The sequence below is a fragment of the Taudactylus pleione genome, unplaced genomic scaffold (assembly GCF_031769625.1).
Source record: "Taudactylus pleione unplaced genomic scaffold, aTauple2 ptg000506l, whole genome shotgun sequence".
In the NCBI taxonomy this organism is placed as follows: Eukaryota; Metazoa; Chordata; class Amphibia; order Anura; family Myobatrachidae; genus Taudactylus; species Taudactylus pleione.
In genome coordinates this window covers 1,057,501-1,083,120 of record NW_028284908.1, presented here as the reverse complement: position 1 = coordinate 1,083,120, position 25,620 = coordinate 1,057,501, and the positions used below count along the sequence as shown (strand labels likewise).

Below are 25,620 nucleotides of genomic sequence, written 5' to 3'. Positions count from 1 at the left end.
ATGTCCAGAGTGGATGTGTGTGTGTACATGTGTGTGTACATGTGTGTGTGTCTGTCTGTCTCTGTGTTTGTCTGTCACTGTGTGTGTCTGTACGTGTGTGTGTGTCTGTGTGGGTGTACGTGTGTATATATGTGTGTGTACGTGTGTGTGTGTGTATGTGTGTGTTTGTGTGTGTGAGTCTGTGTGTACGTGTGTGTGTATATATGTGTGTACCTGTGTGAGTCTGTGTACGTGTGTGTGTGTCTGTACGTACGTGTGTCTATATGTGTGTACATGTGTGAGTGTGTGTGTATGTTTGTGTGAGTCTGTGTGTGTGTACATGTGTCTGTGTGTGTACGTACGTACGTACGTACGTACGTGTGTATATGTGTGTGTACGTGTGTGTGTGTGTACGTGTATGTGTGTGTTTGTGTGTGTGAGTCTGTGTGTACGTGTGTGTGTGTATATATGTGTGTACCTGTGTGAGTCTGTTCACGTGTGTGTGTACGTACGTACGTACGTACGTACGTACGTACGTACGTACGTGTTTGTGTGTCTGTATGTACGTGTGTATATATGTGTGTACATGTGTGAGTGTGTGTGTATGTGTGTGTGAGTCTGTGTGTGTGTACATGTGTCTGTGTGTGTACGTATGTGTGTATATATGTGTGTACATGTGTGAGTCTGTGTACATGTGTCTGTGTGTGTACGTACGTACATGTGTGTGTACGTGTGTGTGTTTGTATACGTGTGTGCGTGTACATGTGTGTGTACGTGTGTGTGTCTGTCTGTGTGTACATGTGTGTGTGTGTACGTGTCTGTGTGTGTGTGGCTACAACACCTGAGATTTCTTCAGTTATGTAAATTAAATTATCTCCGATTTTATCTTCATTTTTCCACACTGGAGTTTATTAGATAAAACACATGTGCGCTCTGTAACAGAAGGCATGCTAATATCTACTTGCACTTTGTGAGATAGGCGGTCAGGTCATTGTCTGTGTGTGTTGCTAATAGCGAGATAACATGTATGATGACCATTAAACATTGTGTAGTCATGAGACTGTGGCCCTCATTCAGAGACGCTCATAAGCGCCCGCTCGTTCGTTATGAGCGATGTTCGCACATCTGCACATGCGTACGGATTGTAATACGCATGCGCGAACCAGTCAGTGCGGCCGAAAATCGTTTGTTCGCTAAATAGCGAATGCCTACTATTTTGAGTGACAGGAGGAGGCGTATGTGGGTGGTAACAGGGGAAGGTGCTTGAAAACGGGGAGTGGAGATCAGAACGCAGGCGTGCCTAAAGGTCAAAACGGGCGTTTTAAGGGTGTGCATAATTAATACAGCAGCGTCATTGACCACGTCACTCGGTTGTTTTATAGTCAGAACTGCTCGCAAGATTGTGGTAGGAAAAACCAACCACAAGAATAGCGAGCAGTTCATACGCTGTTCGATGTACTCGATTAATCTAATAAATAGCGGACATGACGTATGGTGCGAGCGGCCAGGGGGCGTATTTTTCAAAATTACGACCGCAAGTTTTGTTCGCTCGTTCAGACATAAGGCGTCAACAGACCGCAAAGAGCGAACGGTTCATTTGAATAGCCACCCCTATTTTCTGAACGAGCGAGTGCAAATAACGTCCGGCTCTGAATCAGGCCCTGTGCATGCAGTAAGGACATCTGACATAACTGTCAGCTTATCAGAGTAAACGGTGTCAAAATATGACTAGCTGCTATCAAACTGGAGATATTTAAAAATAAAGAGAGTCAATAAAAATCAGGAACGCTGTTGACACTACCTTTAACTTCACAAAAAGCGATAGAAAGCAGCTTGATAATTACCCTTTTCCCTTGGTTTGTTTCTTCAGAATGTTAGTCATGATTGATAATTCAGCAGTTTTGACACAGCATTATGTAACATCCATGGTACCCCTAGTCACATGGTACAAGATGCAGTGAGCAGAGAAGCATGGGTATTCCCCTCTGAGCTCTGTTTTCACTGTGACATCCTTCCCCTCTCTCTCCCATCACATGGCATGCTGAGAGCCAGGTCTGAGGAGCTGGCAGTCCTCAGGGCCGCCATCAGAAATTGTGGGGCCCGATACTGACAAAATCGGAAGGGCCCCCCCATTGAAAAAGCCCTGAATCCACATAAAATACATTGAAATAGCCAGACCCACATAAAAAGCCAGACGGAATGGGAAGTGCAGGACAGGGAGGGTTGGACTTTTTGGGGGCACATCTATGCTTTTATTTACACTAAATAGCTCCTGACCTCCTCTTGCTCTGCACGGCGTATAACGTTGCTGAAGAGACAGTTTGGTCTCTGTGGGTGAAGGAAGAGCTGGGAGGTCATGTATTCAGCCCCGCAGACAGGTCTGTTAGCACACAGCCGGCAGCTACTGACAGATCTGTCATAGGAGATTAATAGCAGAGCGGCTCGGAGGTGCACTTGTGGAAAGACGGAGCCCGGGTGCCTTTGTTGTCCGGGATTTCTCTTTCTTGTGACCCTGTTAATGCTTCTTTCATTTATTAATGAGGTTGTAATACAACAATTTTTCACAGTTGCAAACACGTGTAGCTGCCAGGTATAAAGCGGACATGGCGACTATGCGAATTTACTAATGAGAGTATTCCGAAACACCCCTCTATTAAAGGGGAAGCGCCATTTATTAATGTCTGAAGCCTGCGGATTAACAACCGGTTAAATTTGCAGTTCGTGGGCCTGATTCAGCAAGGATCGCTATTGGGTTCGCGGTAGCAATTGCGCACGCACTTCTGCTGGGAAAGTATGCTAATGCTTGCAATTGAAAAGCACTCTCACGGACAACATGTAGATGCACACTTCCCCTCGCGCACTTCCGTAATACCGTGCAATCCAGCCAAAACATCGGTAACATAGAAGTACATCGGAGCCTCTCGCACATTTAATTCAGGTTTGACCCTATAACTAAATTGCTAACTTCATTGAACGCAGTGAAAGCGCAAGCTGCGTATGCCATCGCAGTGGCTAATTTATGCTTGCCCCTGCAACGGCGTTCAAATGCACTGGCACGCCTACGTTTCGCATACCACTCCCCCGTCACCACCCCAAATGGTGCTTCCTGTCAATCACTCTGCGATGGGTCTGCATAGTCACTGCGATGGCAGTCTTGATCGCAGTGGTGCCTTCGCGCACCTGCGATGCATACGCAATTGCAGTGCGCAACAATCGGTCGAATGCGTATGCTTTAGCAGTTACGATCCATGCTGAATCAGGCCTCGTATATACGGAATAGAAGATATCGTGCAGTTGGTCAATTTTACAATGGGGACATGAAAAAATATATATTGCAAGGGATAATGGTTGAAAAGTAGGGACTTTCCCTGGAAATGATGGAGAGTTGACAGCTACGTCCACCCACACGAAGTCACTTTATAATAGTCCTGGTGTATTCAGTTTATTGATTCCTACTAGTTGCTAGTCGCTATTTAGCGCTGCTAGTCGCTTAAGAAAGAATTGCTTTCCAATCCAATCGTGTGATTCCAAAGCACAAAAAGTTATTTATGTAATGAAAAAGTAATACGATGAAAGATTTAACACTTAGAGTAAAAAGCAATAAAATAGTACAAGACGATACATACGCGTGCGCACTGGTCCCAGTATACAGTCATCAATCCAGAAGCCTGCCCTCATCCAAGAGAATGGCTGAACCCTTGGACCGGAACACCGCTTATATACCTTACAAAGTTCTACGTTAACAAAGGAATTAGTTGACAGGTTTCCATTGGTTCTTGCTTCTGGATACTCTGGTCATTGGTCGGTTAATACGGTGTCATCAGGGGCATGGCTCAGTCCTCAAACGGTTACATTGTGTAGATTCCCGCCGTACAACTGGATAAATCTAGCTACAACACTGCATACAGATAATAACATTCTATGCACTAAGGCCCTCATTCAGAGCCGTACGCTCTGAGCAGAGCGCACGCTCTGAATGAGGGCCGTCCTCCATAATTATGGAGCGTCCTCCTGGACGCTCGTATAGCTGTGGGTCACCACCCACAGCCTATACGTGCGTGCAGGTTGATGGCCGCGATGGTCTTGACCATCGCGACCATCGCCACTGCGAGCCGGAGCCTGCGGTTGAGTTTCTCAACCGCAAGGCCCGGAGTGATTTTGGCTCTATCAGAGCCAAAATCACTCCCACTGACATCACTAGTGATGTCGGTGGGCCGGCTTCTGACGGTAGGCGTTCCCTTGGGAACGCCCCCGTCAGGGAGACATGCCCCCGGCACGCCCACCAAAGGGGGCGTGCTGTCAATCAACATCGACAGCACGCCCCCTTTGATCAGACACAACGAGCGAAGGAAAGTCCTTCGCTCGTCGCTTCTGGCGCATGCGCACGACGGAGCTCCCGCCATCGTGCGCATGCTCAGTGCACACCATCGACCCACTTGCGAGCGGACAGCCGCTTGCGAGTGGGTCTGAATCAGGCCCTAACTCCCTATCATCCATAACTAGCGGACGCAAGATGCGGCTTCTTTGCCGATAGGAACGGAAGTCTGCAAATAAACAGGGATTTAGTATGATACCAAACATGACATGTCTACTATATTCTAAACCTTAGATCTTATTTACGTACATATTTCATCATAAATACTTGTTAAAAAGACCTTTAATAACTCTAGTTATTACCAATTGTGGATAGGAAACATTTTATACATATGCGTTCACATATGTGCATTGAGATAGGAAATGTTCGTATGTATGTATGTGAATACGCATGTGAGCGTCTATGTGTATCCATATAAGTCTATGTGTGAGCGTTATGTGAATCAGTGTATGTGTGTGATGGTTGTGCGCATTGGGTTGCGCCGATGCAGAGTAGCGTCCGATTTACTCTTTATCAGGCCATAGACGACTAGATCATTAGATAATAATTGCAAGCAATCATATCCAATTATTTGACTTCGACAAGTTAATTATCAAAGACATCGAGACATCAACAGAAATCATTGACGAATGTAGAAGTCGTGTGTCCGAAAGTGACTTTTGATAGCTTGTCGCGTTGAATGATTTTGTGATTTGCTACGTGCGTTGCCTCAGGAATCGTTTTCCTGTGTCATCTGGTCAGCGCAGGCCTATCACATCACAAGGAGCTGGTAGCATCATGATGCCCGTTGTTAAATAGCGGGTCAGGGCGCAAATGCCGCCATCCACTGTGTATATACTGTACCATCTGCAGCAGAGTAGGTTTTGGGCACGCATATATAGCAGGAACGCCTGCCAATCAGTCTCAGAGCTGCTCTGCACTCTCCGTGGAGGCTGAGACCCAACAGAGCACCGCAAAAACTTTCAAATAAAAGCCATTACGTGAGATTTCTGGTAATGCCAGTTGCTGCTGTACTATCTATCCAATCACTGCCAGCTATCATTGATTTTCATAAACAGTCCCAGGTTTCAGAAATTTGGCCACGTAAATGTCCCTATTTTTTTATTTTTGAGCCATTGCACAAACGTCTTTTTTTCTGATTCTTTGTTGCTGCTCTTACCATCTAGCCTTATTGTAGTTACTGTTTATTGGAAACCAGTATTTAAAATGCAAAAAAAAAAAAGAATATTAGAATCAAAATTGAGAAGTCAAGCCATGGTGGGTATTGTAGTGCACCAAGGTTTGCTGAGACAGTACAACGCGTGATGTGCTGAGATGCATCGCCTTAGCTGTAAAGTGTCAGTTCCATGCACAAGCTTTTATTTTTCATTGAATAGCAATATAGGTACCTTTTAATCCTGTTTTCTTAGCTTACCTTCTATAAACCTTTATCTCCTTTCAAATGCCCCCAGGAGGGTAAACAAAGATGGCTTATAGACACAGGCACAGCTGTGTGCAGGCTCACAGCTCTCAGAATGTTACGTTATGGCAGAGATGGAGGATGGAAAGTTTCATAGGGCCTGATTCACAAACGCAGTGTCCATGTTTTCCAGGAAACCCTTACTGCGCACGCATTAATTGCCTATGACATCGCTATGATTAGAGATGGCGTCTGCAATCCATGGACGTTTTAGGGTGGAGACTGGGAAAAGACATGGGTGTGTTATTGGAGTGTCAATGGCGTTTCTGCATACCCAATCGCACATCTACAGCCTTAACGGCCATGTTTGAAAGTAGTTGAGATGAATAGCCTGAGTAACCCCTAGGTTATCGCAAGTGCCGATGGTGGCGTGTTGCACAGTCTACTGAACGTGAAAGTGGGCGTCTCAGCGCTTGTACTCTCCGTCGCACGCTGGTGCACAAGCGGAAGGCTGAGATTAGCATTTGCATATTTCCCCGCTAGCGAATGCATTAGCGTCTGTCTGAATCGGGCCCATAGAGCAGACAGAACACAGAGGTGCGTCCCAAAGCCTCTCTGCTCATTACATCATATTTCATGCGACTGTGGTTTCCATGGTAGTCCAGAACCTTAAAACTTTAATAGTAGATTGAAGAAAAATAAACCAAGGGGAAATGGTCAATTCCAACACTGGGCCTGATTCTGAATTGTACGCTATGTCGATATTTACGCAGTTGGAGCTGTTTTTATTGCAGCGCATGCATCGAAGTCACGCGGCGCATGCAACCAAAAGCCTCTGCGATGTCGCTCGTGGAGAGGATTTACACGCTGAGCGAATGTCAGTTAGGGACTGTTTGTTGGTGGTAATGGGTGGTAACAGAGGGTTTGCAAAATGCGGGCGTGCCGTAACTATGTTATAGGTGTGTTGGTTCCAGCGATTGCGGATTTGTACACAGTTTCACTGGTACAGGCGTCTTAGTTCTGTTGCCCATTCTAAGTAGCCACAGGGTTACTTATAAAGCCGATAATCGTCTGATCTGCGACCGATGCTTCGTCTCTTTATGCAGATGCTGCTACTTTTTACGCAGCCGCTTGGATTTACAAAGCCGCCGGTGGGCGTCTCAAAACATATCCTGGCGGCTGTGCCAATTGCATATTAACTCACAGTATCTGCGTAAAAAGAGGCAGCGGGATTAGCGCACATCTCTGAATCAGGACGATTGTTCTTATACCTGCCAGAGAGACTTATGGGAAAATCGCTGATAGATCCCTTCACATATTCTACAGCGTATAAATATCCAGTGTGTGCAGGGAGCAGATGTGCCAGGTATAGACTTACACTCTCACTGTTACAGTAACACCCTGCTGGTATATATAGAGCCAGGAGCTGACAGAGCCAGGAGAATTGAGCCAGGAACTGATAGAGCCAGGTGCTGACAGAGCCAGGAGCTGGCATATGTAGAGCCAGGTGCTGGCATATATAGAGCCAGGTGCTAGAGCCAGGAGCTGGCATATATAGAGCCAGGTGCTGATAGAGCCAGGAGATGATAGAGCCAGGCGCTGATAGAGCCAGGTGCTGATAGAGGATCTGATTCAGACCTGCTCGCTAAGCTGCGGGCCGCTCGCACTGACCAATAGTCGCCCGTCTGCGCATGCGTATAATTCGCAGTGCGCAAGCCAGTCTCAGCGATGGGGAATCGTGCGCTCGTAGTACACAGACTGCCCGCTACTTTGAGTGACAGAATGTGCCGTCTGAGGGTGGTAACAGGGGAAGGTGCTTGTGAGCGGGGGAGTGGATGTGCGAACGGAGGCGTGTCTGAGAGTCCAAACTGAGTTTTGTGGGTGTGCATAATTAGCAAAAATGCGTCCTACTACATGTCACTTATTTGTTTTTTACACTGAAGAGCTCGCCGTGCTTGCGGGAGGGTAGAGTCCAACACAAGCACTGCGTTCGCTTCCGATGGTCCTCGTTGTACCAATGTTTTAAGACTCTTCCAGGAGATGATGTGCGCTAGTGGGCGTGAAATGACATGCTAATGGGCGTCTACATTGACAAAGTGATCGCTCGCCAAGACATAGTGGGCGTGCTTATACCTTGGCGTGCAATCGCCTGCCATGCCGTCACTAACCCGAATTTGCATATGCTAGGAGCGAGCGGCCGCAACTAGCGAACGGGTCTGAATCAGGTCAAGAGCCAGGTGCTGATAGAGCCAGGTGCTGATAGAGCCAGGAGATGATAGAGCCAGGTGCTGATAGAGCCAGGAGATGATAGAGCCAGGAGATGATAGAGCCAGGAGCTGATAGAGCCAGGTGCTGATAGACCCAGGTGCTGATAGAGCCAGGAGCTGATAGAGCCAGGCGCTGATAGAGCCAGGCGCTGATAGAGCCAGGTGCTGATAGAGCCAGGAGCTGATAGAGCCAGGAGATGATAGAGGCAGGTGCTGATAGAGCCAGGTGCTGATAGAGCCAGGAGATGATAGAGCCAGGTGATGATAGAGCCAGGTGATGATAGAGCCATGTGCTGATAGAGCCAGGAGATGATAGAGCCAGGAGATGATAGAGCCAGGTGCTGATAGAGCCAGGTGCTGATAGAGCCAGGTGCTGATAGAGCCATGAGATGATACAGCCATGAGCTGATAGAGCCAGGTGCTTATTCGCGGTCTATAAGTACAGGTAGAATAAGTGAGCATGTAGGAATTCCCCAAGTTATATAGAGAAAAATACGTTTCCCTTTTTACACAACTTCCCAGTCATTTGCATGGACTTTGTTCCTCTGGGTATTAGTGTTCGCATGGCCGTCCAGCATATGGAGACCGTACCATACAGAAACCAGGCCTCACGCCTCATAAGGGCACAGGTCCAAAACTCCAAGTTAAAGTTAATAATTGCACTAAGCTTCCTGCTGTAGTTCCTATTGCAGCATATTTTTTCTCATGTAAATAATGAGTATTTTGAATTGCTTGCAGGTTATGTTTATGGTTATATACATGTACGCAAGCCTATCTCTGGGCCCAGGACTGCTGGGAAGGCCGAACCCATCCCCCCCCCACGATATCATGACCATTCCCCAGTACACGCAATAGTCAAATGTTCCATGATAGGACTAGAAATAAATGAGCTTGGTATTTATTTAGCATTTTTCAGTCTGGGTTCCCTCGAACATTAACATCTATCAGTCACCTCTCCGCGCGCTGAGTCGGCCGTAACACTCTTGTGTCCTCACCATGATCATCTATACAAATGTTACTTACTGAGGCTCCATGAAAATGGAGGCCTTTCCTTTCGCCCCAAAATCAGAGACGGTAGTGAAGGGGTCCTTGTCCGATGGGACTGTGGGCCTCATTCAGAGATGGACGCAATTTCCATGCTGGACGCAGTGGAGCTAATTTTTGCCATGCGTCACAGTCTCACTGCACACGCACGGTGATGATTATCAACTGCGGTCACAGAGAGGAATTATGTGAGTGACAGGCAGTCAGCGTTTGGGGAAGGTAACGGTGGGTGGTTCAAAAAAACAGGCGCGTCGGGACCGTTTTCAGCGTACGGAATTGCAGTCACAACGGGATTTGCGTCCATCTCTTAGCCAGGCCATAGGACTGATATTGCCCCTAGCTGCGGGGGGTAACCGCTTTCATTACACCTGATTATATTGTTTTGTTATTGATTTGCGTACTGGAGTCTTTTTTGTCTCTCTCGCAGCGAGTTAAAGAGGACAGCGTCATTGACAAGGTGAAAGTAATAAACATCGGAGACCACATCGAATCTATAAACGGGAAGAACATCGTCGGGTCACGCCATTACGAAGTTGCCAAGATGTTGAAAGAGTTGGAGAAAGGAAAGACGTTCACTTTAAAACTCGTAGAACCCTTAAAAGCTTTTGGTAAGTTTTCTTATTACACACTGGGGCTGGTTTTGAGTCGGACACAGGCGCGGTACCGGCTGTGTCGTTTGCCGCAGTCACGCATTCGTCTTTTGCTTGTGCCATTATAAAGCCTTTCCCTAGTGTACATCCAAGGACTGAGGTTCCCACCGTCAGCGCCTGTATACGCTCAAACACGGCTTGGCGCGTGTTTAGGCCCAGCATCACTACTTCCACCAGCATCATGGCCTATGTGAGCGGTTCAGCGTCTGTCCACCACACGCCTGCGACAATCACATAAGACGCTACATGCCTCTTTTTAGCCACCATCGAAATGCGTAGGCGTTGCTCCGCCTACTGTGTTCATTAGTATGGGCACTTACACCCAGCCCACTGCTGGAGGAGGGGGGGGGGCAAAGGTTTGCCTGAAAGAGGCGTCCCATGTCTCCGTACGCACGCAGGCCAGCATCGGCGGCTGGCTACACCCCCACGTCACCCCCATGGGCGGATCTGTTCGGTGTGTCTGCGCTGTAGCTGCCTGGAGCGATGCTGCCTCACACAGGACAAATGATCCCGCCTCGCTTCCCCTGTGAAGGTCTGGATGCATGGTGCAGCGGAGCGTGCGCAGTCTGCTGGTCATGAGAAGCGTCTGCTTTCGGATTTGCGTCTGACTCATAATCAGGTCTATTATATCTATAAACCTCTCACATATTACAGTCTATGTATTGTATTACTAACTGTTACAGCACAGCGCAAGACCATAGACAACCGGCTATTTGGATACGCGATCTTGCGATATATACCCCTCTATACATATATCACATTCTGTTACGTACGGGATCGCAGAGGCAGGCTGTGACACGCCATGAAAACGGTCGCTTCGCACCTGCGTTCTTTGCCTGTTACTGCCCGCAAATGCTTCCTGACTGTCATCCGCACTGCGAGTGACTATGGTATTGTACCTTGACACGTGCGCAGTGCGACTTAGATGCATGCGTAAATTACCGATCAACTGCATAAACATTGGAATATCGCACATCTCAGAATCAGAATCTGATGTGTTTCATTCAGAATAAAAGTATAATTCACATATTGATTACATTGCAGACATTCTTGTCCTGTACTGTAATAAATGCCATGCCTACTCTCCTGATATGTCCGGGAGACTCAGGTTTTTTGGGCAGGTCTCCTGGACATCTGAGAGAGTAGAGCAGCCTCCTGGATTAGGACCACTTCCCCCAGTGAAGGTGGCAGCCCAGGAGCTTGACAGGATTTTGGGCAAATTGAATTATCATGATCCGACCCACGCTGCTCGTTACACACATTTATTAATTGAGACGCTGGGCAACAGTGACGCGTTTCGCAGGACCGCACACGTGCAATTTTCCTGTATTGTCAGCAACATTACAGCAGCTGGGGCCAGTTAAATTGTACAATATTGAATAACTGTGACTGCTGACTGGTTGCTAATAGTTACTGTACATTTGCACTTTGTAGTAAATAACCCTAATGTTAATACAGGACCTCAGGATGATTATAATACTATGTAATAACATGGTGCAGTGTGAATAGTTGTGTAACCCATAGCAACCAGACAGATTTAATATTATAGTTGAAATACAGTTTGGAAAATGGAAGCAGCTTTTCTGATTAAGTAATCTCAGATACATATCACTGAATTTCCTAGTACATTGTTTTCCCAGCCTGTCAGAACATACTGACACTTGTAGTTCTACAACAGCTGGAGAGCCACAGATTCCTGAGTCTATCCAAAGCTCCGTTTCACCTTCTGCCTCGCAATGACTGCAGTGCTGGGACTTGTAGTCCCACACCATCTTGAGAATCACAGGCCGCACAAGCCTGGTCTTGACACTCCTTCACCCATCATGGAGATCTCTTTTGCCTTCTGCTGTGAGGAACACAACATACGTTTGGTGAGCAGAGTGACCGGTAAGACGATCCCTGCGGTAAGACGAGAAGGGAAATGGATAGAAAAGATACTGAGTAAGTGTATGGGGCTGATAAGTGGGGAAGGAGTCAGGTTCTCCGGAGCGCGCAGCGGAAGAGACTCCAGATCAAAGTTCACAAATACAACAGCAAGAAAAGGCCTCGGTGCTTCGCATGAACAGGGCCCTCGTGTGGAACTAAAAAGTAGCCTGATTACGCACAGCGCGCGAGCCCAGGATCGCACACGCCAGCCCAGGATCATACACACAAGCCCAGGATCACACACGCCAGCCCAGGATCACACACGCCAGCCCAGGATCATACACACAAGCCCAGGATCACACACGCCAGCCCAGGATCACACACGCCAGCCCAGGATCGCACGCGGCAGCCAAGATCACGCACACCAGCCCAGGATCACGCACGTCAGCCCAGGATCGCACACGCCAGCCCAGGATCGCACACTTCAGCCCAGTATCACACACTTCAGCCCAGGATCGCACACGGTAGCCCAGGATCGCACCCGGTAGCCCAGGATCGCACCCGGTAGCCCAGGATCGCACACGCCAGCCCAGGATCGCACACTTCAGCCCAGGATCACACACGTTAGCCCAGGATCGCACACGCCAGCCCAGGATCGCACATGCCAGCCCAGGATCGCACACGCCAGCCCAGGACCGCACACGGTAGCCCAGGATCGCACACGCCAGCCCAGGATCACACACGCCAGCCCAGGATCGCACGTTAGCCCAGGTTCACACACGTTAGCCCAGGATCGCACACGCCAGCCCAGGATCGCACACGCCAGCCCAGGATCGCACACGTTAGCCCAGGATCGCACACGTCAGCCCAGGATCGCACATGCCAGCCCCGCCAGCCCAGGATCGCACACGCCAGCCCAGGATCGCACACGCCAGCCCAGGACCACACACGCCAGCCCAGGATCACACATGCCAGCCCAGGATCACTCACGCCAGCCCAGGATCGTACACACCAGCCCACTTTCATGCACACTAACCCAGGATAATGCCAGGCCACAGTCATACATGCCAGTACATCATCATGCACGCCGGCTCACATTTGTACACGCCATGTCGCGATTGTATACGCCAGCCCACAGTCATGTATTAGTGAAAGAAGATTTTATTTCTTTAATTGATGTCACAGAAGGCGCCATCATTAACTGGGTGTATCCAATACACCTGTCATTCAGTCAAACACTAGGATTTCCAATCTAGGTCTTCTCTATATTGCAATTATTAGATATCCCAAATGCCCTTTACCTGTCCCACTGGTCCCTGCGGAGGCTCCAGGCCTTCTGCTCCCTCCAGCGCTGCCCATGTGACGTCACAACGCTGGAGAAGTGTCAGATAAAAACAGAATCTGAGTGGAGCCAAATGGTAAGGACAACCCGGGGCAGATGGGCTGTGGAGGTGGCAGAGCGAAGCAGTGGTGGGTTGAGGTGGTGCTGACTGGGAGGACTGGGAGGTAGTGGGGTGAGGGCGCTGCCCTGCTACCTCGAGTGTGAAAAAAGTACAAGTACAGCTCTGCTCAAAGACGTTCCCACATACCTGTCCCACATCATTTACACCTCCACATACCTGTCCTACATCATTTACACCTCCACATACCTGTCCTACATCATTTACACCTCCACATACCTGTCCTACATCATTTACACCTCCACATACCTGTCCTACATCATTTACACCTCCAACATACCTGTCCTACATCATTTACACCTCCAACATACCTGTCCTACATCATTTACACCTCCAACATACCTGTCCTACATCATTTACACCCCCACATACCTGTCCTACATCATTTACACCTCCACATACCTGTCCCACATCATTTACACCTCCACATACCTGTCCCACATCATTTACACCTCCACATACCTGTCCTACATCATTTATACCTCCACATACCTGTCCCACATCATTTACACCTCCACATACCTGTCCCCCATCATTTATACCTCCACATACCTGTCCTACATCATTTACACCTCCACATACCTGTCCCCCATCATTTATACCTCCACATACCTGTACCACATCATTTACACCTCCACATACCTGTCCCACATCATTTACACCTCCACATACCTGTCCCACATCATTTACACCTCCACATACCTGTCCTACATCATTTATACCTCCACATACCTGTCCCACATCATTTACACCTCCACATACCTGTCCCCCATCATTTATACCTCCACATACCTGTACCACATCATTTACACCTCCACATACCTGTCCCCCATCATTTATACCTCCACATACCTGTCCTACATCATTTATACCTCCACATACCTGTCCCCCATCATTTATACCTCCACATACCTGTCCCACATCATTTACACCTCCACATACCTGTCCCACATCATTTACACCTCCACATACCTGTCCTACATCATTTACACCTCCACATACCTGTCCCACATCATTTACACCTCCACATACCTGTCCCCCATCATTTATACCTCCACATACCTGTCCTACATCATTTACACCTCCACATACCTGTCCCCCATCATTTATACCTCCACATACCTGTACCACATCATTTACACCTCCACATACCTGTCCCACATCATTTACACCTCCACATACCTGTCCCACATCATTTACACCTCCACATACCTGTCCTACATCATTTATACCTCCACATACCTGTCCCACATCATTTACACCTCCACATACCTGTCCCCCATCATTTATACCTCCACATACCTGTACCACATCATTTACACCTCCACATACCTGTCCCCCATCATTTATACCTCCACATACCTGTCCTACATCATTTATACCTCCACATACCTGTCCCCCATCATTTATACCTCCACATACCTGTCCCACATCATTTACACCTCCACATACCTGTCCCACATCATTTACACCTCCACATACCTGTCCTACATCATTTACACCTCCACATACCTGTCCCACATCATTTACACCTCCACATACCTGTCCCCCATCATTTACACCTCCACATACCTGTCCCCCATCATTTACACCTCCACATACCTGTCCCCCATCATTTACACCTCCACATACCTGTCCCACATCATTTACACCTCCACATACCTGTCCCCCATCATTTACACCTCCACATACCTGTCCCCCATCATTTACACCTCCACATACCTGTCCCCCATCATTTACACCTCCACATACCTGTCCCCCATCATTTACACCTCCACATACCTGTCCCACATCATTTACACCTCCAACATACCTGTCCTACATCATTTACACCTCCACATACCTGTCCCCCATCATTTACACCTCCACATACCTGTCCCCCATCATTTACACCTCCACATACCTGTCCCCCATCATTTACACCTCCACATACCTGTCCCCCATCATTTACACCTCCACATACCTGTCCCCCATCATTTACACCTCCACATACCTGTACCACATCATTTACACCTCCACATACCTGTCCTACATCATTTACACCTCCACATACCTGTCCCACATCATTTACACCTCCACATACCTGTCCCCCATCATTTACACCTCCACATACCTGTCCCCCATCATTTACACCTCCACATACCTGTCCCCCATCATTTACACCTCCACATACCTGTCCCACATCATTTACACCTCCAACATACCTGTCCTACATCATTTACACCTCCACATACCTGTCCCCCATCATTTACACCTCCACATACCTGTCCCCCATCATTTACACCTCCACATACCTGTCCCCCATCATTTACACCTCCACATACCTGTCCCACATCATTTACACCTCCACATACCTGTCCCCCATCATTTACACCTCCACATACCTGTCCCCCATCATTTACACCTCCACATACCTGTCCCCCATCATTTACACCTCCACATACCTGTCCCACATCATTTACACCTCCAACATACCTGTCCTACATCATTTACACCTCCACATACCTGTCCCCCATCATTTACACCTCCACATACCTGTCCCCCATCATTTACACCTCCACATACCTGTCCCCCATCATTTACACCTCCACATACCTGTCCCACATCATTTACACCTCCACATACCTGTCCCACATCATTTACACCTCCACATACCTGTCCTACATCATTTACACCTCACTATACCTGTCCTACATCATTTACACCTCCACATACCTGTCCCCCATCATTTACACCTCCACATACCTGTCCCCCATCATTTACACCTCCACATACCTGTCCCACATCATTTACACCTCCAACATACCTGTCCCCCATCATTTACACCTCCACATACCTGTCCTACATCATTTACACCTCCACATACCTGTCCCCCATCATTTACACCTCCACATACCTGTCCCCCATCATTTACACCTCCACATACCTGTCCCACATCATTTACACCTCCAACATTCCTGTCCCACATCATTTACACCTCCACATACCTGTCCTACATCATTTACACCTCCACATACCTGTCCCCCATCATTTACACCTCCACATACCTGTCCCCCATCATTTACACCTCCACATACCTGTCCCACATCATTTACACCTCCAACATACCTGTCCCACATCATTTACACCTCCACATACCTGTCCTACATCATTTACACCTCCACATACCTGTCCCCCATCATTTACACCTCCACATACCTGTCCCCCATCATTTACACCTCCACATACCTGTCCCACATCATTTACACCTCCAACATACCTGTCCCACATCATTTACACCTCCACATACCTGTCCTACATCATTTATACCCCCACATACCTGTCCCACATCATTTATACCCCCACATACCTGTCCTACATCATTTATACCTCCACATACCTGTTCCACATCATTTACACCTCCACATGCTGTCCCACATCATTTACACCTCCACATACCTGTCCCACATCATTTACACCTCCACATACCTGTCCTACATCATTTACACCTCCACATACCTGTCCTACATCATTTACACCTCCACATACCTGTCCCACATCATTTACACCTCCACATACCTGTCCCACATCATTTACACCTCCACATACCTGTCCTACATCATTTACACCTCCACATACCTGTCCTACATCATTTACACCTCCACATACCTGTCCTACATCATTTACACCTCCACATACCTGTCCTACATCATTTACACCTCCACATACCTGTCCCACATAATTTACACCTCCACATACCTGTCCCACATCATTTACACCTCACCATACCTGTCCTACATCATTTACACCTCCACATACCTGTCCTACATCATTTACAGCTCCACATACCTGTCCACATCATTTACACCTCCACATACCTGTCCCACATCATTTACACCTCCACATACCTGTCCCACATCATTTACACCTCCACATACCTGTCCCACATCATTTACACCCCAACATACCTGTCTCACATCATTTATACCCCCACATACCTGTCCTACATCATTTACACCTCCACATACCTGTCCTACATCATTTACACCTCCACATACCTGTCCCACATAATTTACACCTCCACATACCTGTCCCACATCATTTACACCTCACCATACCTGTCCTACATCATTTACACCTCCACATACCTGTCCTACATCATTTACAGCTCCACATACCTGTCCACATCATTTACACCTCCACATACCTGTCCCACATCATTTACACCTCCACATACCTGTCCCACATCATTTACACCTCCACATACCTGTCCCACATCATTTACACCCCAACATACCTGTCTCACATCATTTATACCCCCACATACCTGTCCTACATCATTTACACCTCCACATACCTGTCCTACATCATTTACACCTCCACATACCTGTCCCACATAATTTACACCTCCACATACCTGTCCCACATCATTTACACCTCACCATACCTGTCCTACATCATTTACACCTCCACATACCTGTCCTACATCATTTACACCTCCACATACCTGTCCACATCATTTACACCTCCACATACCTGTCCCACATCATTTACACCTCCACATACCTGTCCCACATCATTTACACCTCCACATACCTGTCCCACATCATTTACACCTCCACATACCTGTCCCACATCATTTACACCTCCACATACCTGTCCCACATCATTTACACCTCCACATACCTGTCCCACATCATTTACACCCCAACATACCTGTCTCACATCATTTACACTCCTACAGACCTGTGCCATATCATTTACACTCCTACAGACCTGTCCCACATCATTTACACTCCCACATACCTGTCCCACATCATTTACACCCCCACGTACCTGTCCCACATCATTTACACCTCCACTTACCTGTCCCACATCATTCACACCTCCACATACCTGTCCCACATTATTTACACCCCCACATACCTGTCCACATCATTTACACCCCCACATACCTGTCCCGCATTATTTACACCTCCACATACCTGTCCCGCATCATTTACACCTCCACATACCTGCCCCACATCATTTGCACCTCCACATACCTGTCCCCATAATTTACACCACCACATACCTGCCCCACATCATTTGCACCTCCACATACCTGTCCCACATCATTTATACCTCCTCATACCTGTCCCACATCATTTACACCTCCACATACCTGTCCCACATCATTTACACCTCCACATACCTGTCCCACATCATTCACACCTCCACATACCTGTCCCACATCATTCACACCTCCACATACCTGTCCCACATCATTTACACCTCCACATACCTGTCCCACATCATTTACACCTCTATATACCTGTCCCACATCATTTACACCTCCACATACCTGTCCCACATCATTTACACCTCCACATACCTGTCCCACATCATTCACACCTCCACATACCTGTCCCACATAATTTACACCTCCACATACCTGTCCTACATCATTTACACCTCCACATGCCTGTCCTACATCATTTACACCTCCACATACCTGTCCTACATCATTTACACCTCCACATACCTGTCCTACATCATTTACACCTCCACATACCTGTCCTACATCATTTACACCTCCACATACCTGTCCACATCATTTACACCTCCACATACCTGTCCACATCATTTACACCTCCACATACCTGTCCTACATCATTTACACCTCCACATACCTGTCCCACATCATTTACACCTCCACATACCTGTCCACATCATTTATACCTCCTCATACCTGTCCCACATCATTTACACCTCCACATACCTGTCCACATCATTTACACCTCCACATACCTGTCCCACATCATTTACACCTCCACATACCTATCCCACATCATTTATACCCCCACATACCTGTCCCGCATCATTTATACCTCCTCATACCTGTCCCACATCATTTATACCTCCTCATACCTGTCCCACATCATTTACACCTCCACATACCTATCCCACATCATTTATACCCCCACATACCTGTCCCACATCATTTATACCTCCTCATACCTGTCCCACATCATTTATACCTCCACATACCTATCCCACATCATTTATACCCCCACATACCTGTCCCACATCATTTATACGTCCTCATACCTGTCCCACATCATCTACACCTCCACATACCTGTCCACATCATTTACACCTCCCCATACCTGCCCACATCATTTACACCTCCACATACCTGTCCCACATCATTTACACCTCCACATACCTGTCCACATCATTTATATCTCCTCATACCTGTCCCACATCATTTACAGCTCCACATACCTGTCCACATCATTTACACCTCCACATACCTGTCCCACATCATTTACACCTCCACATACCTGTCCCACATCATTTACACCTCCACATACCTGTCCCACATCATTTACACCTCCACATACCTGTCCCACATCATTTACACCTCCACATACCTGTCCCACATCATTTACACCTCCACATACCTGTCCCACATCATTTACACCTCCACATACCTGTCCCACATCATTTACACCTCCACATACCTGTATCGTATAATTTATATTTAATTAATTAAATCATAAAAGAAAATACTATTCTATCTGCTTTTTTGACAGAGTGATATGTCTTTACTTGACATTGATTTCTATTTAAAAATCTCAAATTATTTTATTATGCATTGAGGGGTGTCTCAGCAATGGCGATATTTGCGTAGTTGAGCAATTATCATCCGACTGTGCAAGCGTCACTGTCGCACTGCGCACGCTCCTAGCTACCTTAGTGATGCCGCTCGCAGTAGAGATTTGTTTGTAAAGTGACCGACATCCAGGAAGCGTTTGGGGTCACTTACAGGGAGAGGCTGCAAAACCGCGGGCGTGTCGTGGCCGTTTTCGGGGCGTGTTTCTGCCTACTTCTAGAATTCCATACGCAGAATATTGGCGCCAGCATCTCAGTTCCCTCTGCCATTTTGCACGACCATAGGATTTCTCCGATGGTCTATTATGGAAGGATCTGCGACCACCGCTCCTGTGTATTCATGGGCACTTTGCCTGGATCTGCGAAGCCTCCGGTGAGCGTCTCAGTACATTTCCAGGCGGCAACAGCGTTAGCGTGTTTTCGCACAGCAGCTACGTATGAGATCTCAGCTGTGATTGCATTTGCGCTACACCTGAATCAGGACCAGTGTCCCAACGTTTTTACATTAAAATAAGGAATTGCTCATAGTTATCAGCGACTCTGGACGTGCAAATTAAACGTCACGATTTCTCCTTCTGAGACTTGCGTTCCCACTGATTTCTATCTAAATAGCACAATGTCGCTGAGGGTGGTAATTGCGGTAAAAATATGCACAAACTAGTTCCATGCTAATGGAATCTCCCCCTATGTCTAGTACTGTTATGGTACTTACCCTGCTCTAGATCACATATTTATCAATACCGTATCTGCGGCACTTTTTTATATATATAAATATCGGACACTTGTAGCCATTTATTGTCTGCTGTTTTGCAAAAAAATTCCGTACAATAGTTTTTATAAATGTTCCCCAATATTTTTATTAATGTTCCCCAATATATGTATTTACTGCGCATTTTAATTGCAGCAATATGTAACACGCCTTAATCCGTAACGCCCTCTATTCGTGTGTTCTTAAATGTTCTTCTTTTCCATGCACAGATCAATTATGAAACATGAGCAAAAGTATATACTGTATATAGACTATAATGTGTAATTACAGATTTGTCCTCTAGGTGGAGCTGTAGCATTACAGAAGCCCCTTCCCCCCTAACAGCTCAGCACTTACCTGCCAATTAGCCCTAGATTCTGTCTTTAATAGAAGGGATTTGTCTGATTTAGAAACTAAACAAGTAACATAAAGGGCATGTTTTGATAAATAGAATCTAGTAACAAGGGAACAATGTAGCATTCTGCTTATGTGCTGATGTTCTGCATTGCTGTTTGCGGTATGAGATTTCTGTGTAATTAGATCAGAGCTGGCATTTGTTAAGCGGAGGAATTTCTCTTCGGCGGTAATGTATATTCTGCTTGTACTTTTGCGCACAATGATAGGAATGTTACAGGGTAACATGGCGGGGCTCGGATCTCTTACAGGACAAAGGGGCGATTTGCAGCCATGCCAATTACTGTATAACTGCTTCCTTTATCATTATAATCCACTTACCCCACATAGCTATTTTATCACCTGCAAACTAACAGCCTTTGTCACCCAGAATATAGCCAAGTACAAAGGGCAGCTGTTACATTCACATTATACCCACGTTATTATCAGGATGGATAACACATTCCTTATAGTAAAAGGGGAGGGGTCTCTCCAAATAAAGGGGCCAGCACATCTAGGGGGTTGATTGCGTCTATCATTCTCTGTGATGCATTGGAGAAATGATAGCTACGATCTGATTTGGTTGCTATGGGCAACACCGTCCACTTCTCATTTCTAGAAGCTTTAGTAAATAATGACCTCTTGTAATTGGAAGGAATCTGACTTGGAACAAATTATGCCAAAAAGCTGAAACTGAGTTTTTGTGACATCATTGGCCCCGCCCCTGTGTATGAATGAACCAATCCGCACTACTGGGCGGAGATGAAACAACCTGCAGCCAATCAGTACAATCTTCCGTTTTGTAATCCAAAAGGAAATGGCTTTAATTTGCCGTGCTGAATTCAAAGCCAAGCCCCATCTTCCTTTATTCCAAAGGGTGAACCATGGAAAATAACCGACCTCATTATAGGTGACCGGAACAGAATCTCCCGCAGTCACAACCAGTTTCCCAATCTAGCTACAGTGTCACTGGCTGGAAGTCAAAGATCCTGGGAGCCTCTTACTAAGTGATTCTCTATTCATCTGGGGAAAGAGCAGTGCTGGGCTGCTACATCATTGTCTATGGCTCATTCATTTCTATAGCCCATTCATTTCAATGGCACACCACTCAATTGAAACGAATGGGCCGTAGGAATGAATGGGCCATCACAAGTCATATAAAGAAAATGCAACACAGTGTTGGTTAGACTGCCTGCGCTAACCTCTAGCCGGTATGTACACACCGGGTCTAACCTGCAACACAACATCGTTTTGCCAAGGTGCAAATTGCTCTTTTTATTGCTCCATTTTTCTGATTTGCCCCTGAATCAGGCTCGATGTGTTCCCATAGACATTAATGGGATTTTCATGCATTGAACGCACAGAAAGAGAACTAGCAGCGTCTAAAGCAGGGGTGGGCAATAAGCAAGCCTCCAGCTGTTGCTGAACTACAAATCCCAGCATGCCTCAGTTTTAGCATGGCCAAATAGCAAAACTGTGGCAGGGCATGCTGGGATGTGCAGTTCTACAACAGCTGGGGGGACGATTATTGCCCAGCCCTAGTCTAAATGAACACAAGGCAGGTGCACGGTTATAATTACGTGCAGGATAGGTACTGACTCAGTAAGTATATTGTATATATTGTTCTGTTAGATGCTGACTGTTGTAATTTAGTGCGTTCAGAGCATGTGTCATTATTGTGCTGCATTATTTATTGCCCTTGTAATTACCCTCCTGTAGCTTTTACTATATACATTTATTTATCTTTTGGCCTTTCTCACTGTTGGTGGATGCACTATCCTCTGTTATGCGGTCAAACCCCAGGAAAATGACGTTTTCGGGGGTTTGATTGCATTTCACATATGCACTAAGCTTCGAAATGCAAAAATGTCCACAGCTGGGAGCCGGTTCCCCAATAGACTGGATTCCTCCCAGTGTCCCCCGCGGTACGTGTGTCATTCTGTGTATGCGCAGTAGGACGTCAAAGGGACTTCTAGGTCATAAACCCGGACGTTCCTTTATCGCAAAGGACAGCTCTTATCAAGAGAGCGGTCCTTTGCGTTGCTTCATGAACAGCGGGGTAATTAACGCCGGCAGGCGTGCAATGAGTAGCGGGAGGCATCGCATGCAAATTGCGCTGCTTGATGCATCCCGCCCTGTGTGCCTTTCTTACGAAGTTCTTTATATTACATGGGCAGTCGCTTATTTTTGCTTCCCTTGATGCTACAGAGATCTGTTCACTGGATACAACTATCTAGAGCAAAGGGCAGAGCAGATCTGAGCCGTATCCAAGGCTGGATGTTTTAGGGTTTCACAGGAATTAACCTAATGTCCTAGTGTTACCTGAGAGCGTGAACAAACCTATGATAAAAGACATATCAAGGCGGACACCCTATTTACCATTATATAATAGGGGCAAGGTTTCACTTTCCGCTTACTGCACGGCTGTATACAAAACGCTGGATTCTCAGTATAGGCAGCCGCCCAGGAATATAGGATACATATAGGACCTCATTCAGAGTCGGTCGAAGCGGCCGCTCGGTCGTATGGGAAGAGGGGCCGGATATGCAAATGATTCCCTTGCAAGTTGCGTCCCTAAGTTCGGATTGCTAGCTGGCCGACCAAGGGGAGGAAGCGGCCAGAAGACAAAAAAATACGCCCCCTTCTCGTACGCATTGCAGGTCATCTCCGGGCATTTAAGGATTAATCGAGACCATCGGAACTGGTCGTAGAGCTTAAGGTTGACCATACCCTCTCTACGATCATGTCAGTGTAAAAACCTCCCATGTCACATGTGCCATGACGCTACTTTGTTAATTATGCACTCCCATAATCCGTACGCACTCCCATAAAACTCAGTTCGCATAATGAGGCACGCCTGCGTTCGGATCTCCACTCCCCCGTTCACAAGCACCTTCCCCTGTTACCACCCACAAACGCCTCAATCTGTCACTCAAACTACCGACCTGGCTGTGTTCAAGGAGAGAGAAATTTCTGATCGTAGCGGCTAGTTTGCGCACGCGCATTGCGAACTTTACGCATGCGCAGTATAACGAACATCGGTGGCGTATGACCGTGCGGCCGCTTCGACCGACTGTGAATGAGGTCCATAGTGCTGGACGCTTGTACCATACTGAGATGTATTTCTGAGAATTGGAAGGCCAGCTGGGGGGTGCTTAATGCCCCACTAAGGGGTCTACAGAACCCAGCGCCAAATGTCGCACATAAACATGTCTTGTCGCTGCATACAGGTCATAAATCGAGTGGATCTTTGGCATAGCTTCCAGGATGATAAAATGACTGGAAAATACAAATACTTACTCTAATCCTAGTAAAGGAAATGATGTGGGTTTTTTTTAGAAGGGGCGGGGGGTGTTGCTCCGATTGAGAAAGTGATTTCAGTTAAAGAGCAAGTAAGTCATGCTGAAAACACGTTAGCTCACATACATTAACTGACAGGAAAGTATTTGCTATTTGATCTTTTTGTCCCTTTATAACCGTCTTTTTAGCCATTGTTTAAATGGAATGGATCCGTTTAAATCGCACATATCTTATTTTAGAAACTACAAGTAACAAAAATGTGTATCAGCAGATGTATGATAAAAAATGTAATCATATATTCTGATTAAATGGTCTTTGGTGGCCCACACTAGGCATTAAGCTAGCGATCAAATAAGAAAATGATTACGGAGTGGGGAGGAAATTCACCATCACGCTGACAAAGTCAAAAAGCAAAAATCAAGACAAAACTGAATAGTGCTTTTAATTTAAATAATTCATGTTTTGGGATTTCGTGGCCATCGCTTCAGTTCCCTAAACACATCTTTTACATGTGTAATCACTTATAGATACCGGTACTGTCAGTTTAATATCTTTGGTTACTCAATAAAGTTCTTACATTTAAGTGTCTATATAATAATTGTACAAGGTCTGTCCCAAGGCAGACATGCGCAGTGGGACAGACCCTGCACGATACAGGCCCCTCCCCTTTCCCTGCTAATGGCTCTTACTGCGGGGGGACAGAGGGCCTGATTCAGAGGTGCTCGCAAAAAGCGAGCGCCCGCTCTGAATCAGGGCGGGCGCTTGTTTTTTTAGATGCGGCCTCTTGGCCGCTCGCATAGCTTATGCGAGCGGCCAGGATGATGGTCGCGATGGTCAAGACCATCGCGACCATCGGGCTTGCAACAAGACCCTTGTGGTAGGGTCTCATGGCCGCAAGCCCCAGAGAGCTTCTGGCTCTAATAGAGCCGTAAAGCTCTCCCACTGACATCACCAGTGATGTCAGTGGGGCCGCCCACAAACGGCAGGCGTACGCATGGGAACGCCTCCGTTTGTGAAGCCATCCCCCAGCCACACCTACAAAATGGGGCGAGCTGTCGATCAACATCGACAGCCATCCTTTTGTAGTGAGCCACGGAGTGAGTGCTTTTTGCGTTCGCTCCGGGGCTCACGCACGCGCAGTGCGCACTGGGCCACCATCGACCTGCTTGCGAGTGCAATGTGCTTGCGAGCGGGTCTGAATCAGGCCCAGAGACCACGGGAAGTGCGGCCACGGTGAGTGTAGGAGGGGGTGGGTTTAGTTGGCTCTCGTGGATATCATCATAATGCACTTGCGCGAAAGATAAGGTCGGCGACTGCACAGGCGCCAGATCAATCATACACTGATTGACAGAGATGGCGTCTGCGAACAGATTGATCTGCACGTAGATGGACCACACTTGAAATGGACGATAATTTGGGCGCTGACCATGCGTTCGCAAGGAACGGTCCCATTTTGTGAGCGCGTCTTAGGAGTTTCATGGGCTGGCAATCCAACTTCCACGC

At 47.1% G+C, this 25,620-nt stretch overlaps 1 protein-coding gene across 1 annotated transcript in view; it reads left to right on the top strand.

Moving 5' to 3' along the window:
- The window catches only part of GIPC2 (GIPC PDZ domain containing family member 2), a 95,734-nt gene that overhangs the window by 43,687 nt on the left and 26,427 nt on the right, over positions 1–25,620 (top strand). The window contains exon 3 of the mRNA XM_088450074.1: positions 9,492–9,672. Within this exon, the coding sequence (XP_088306200.1) occupies positions 9,492–9,672 (181 nt within the window). The remainder of the gene's footprint in view (positions 1–9,491; positions 9,673–25,620) is intronic.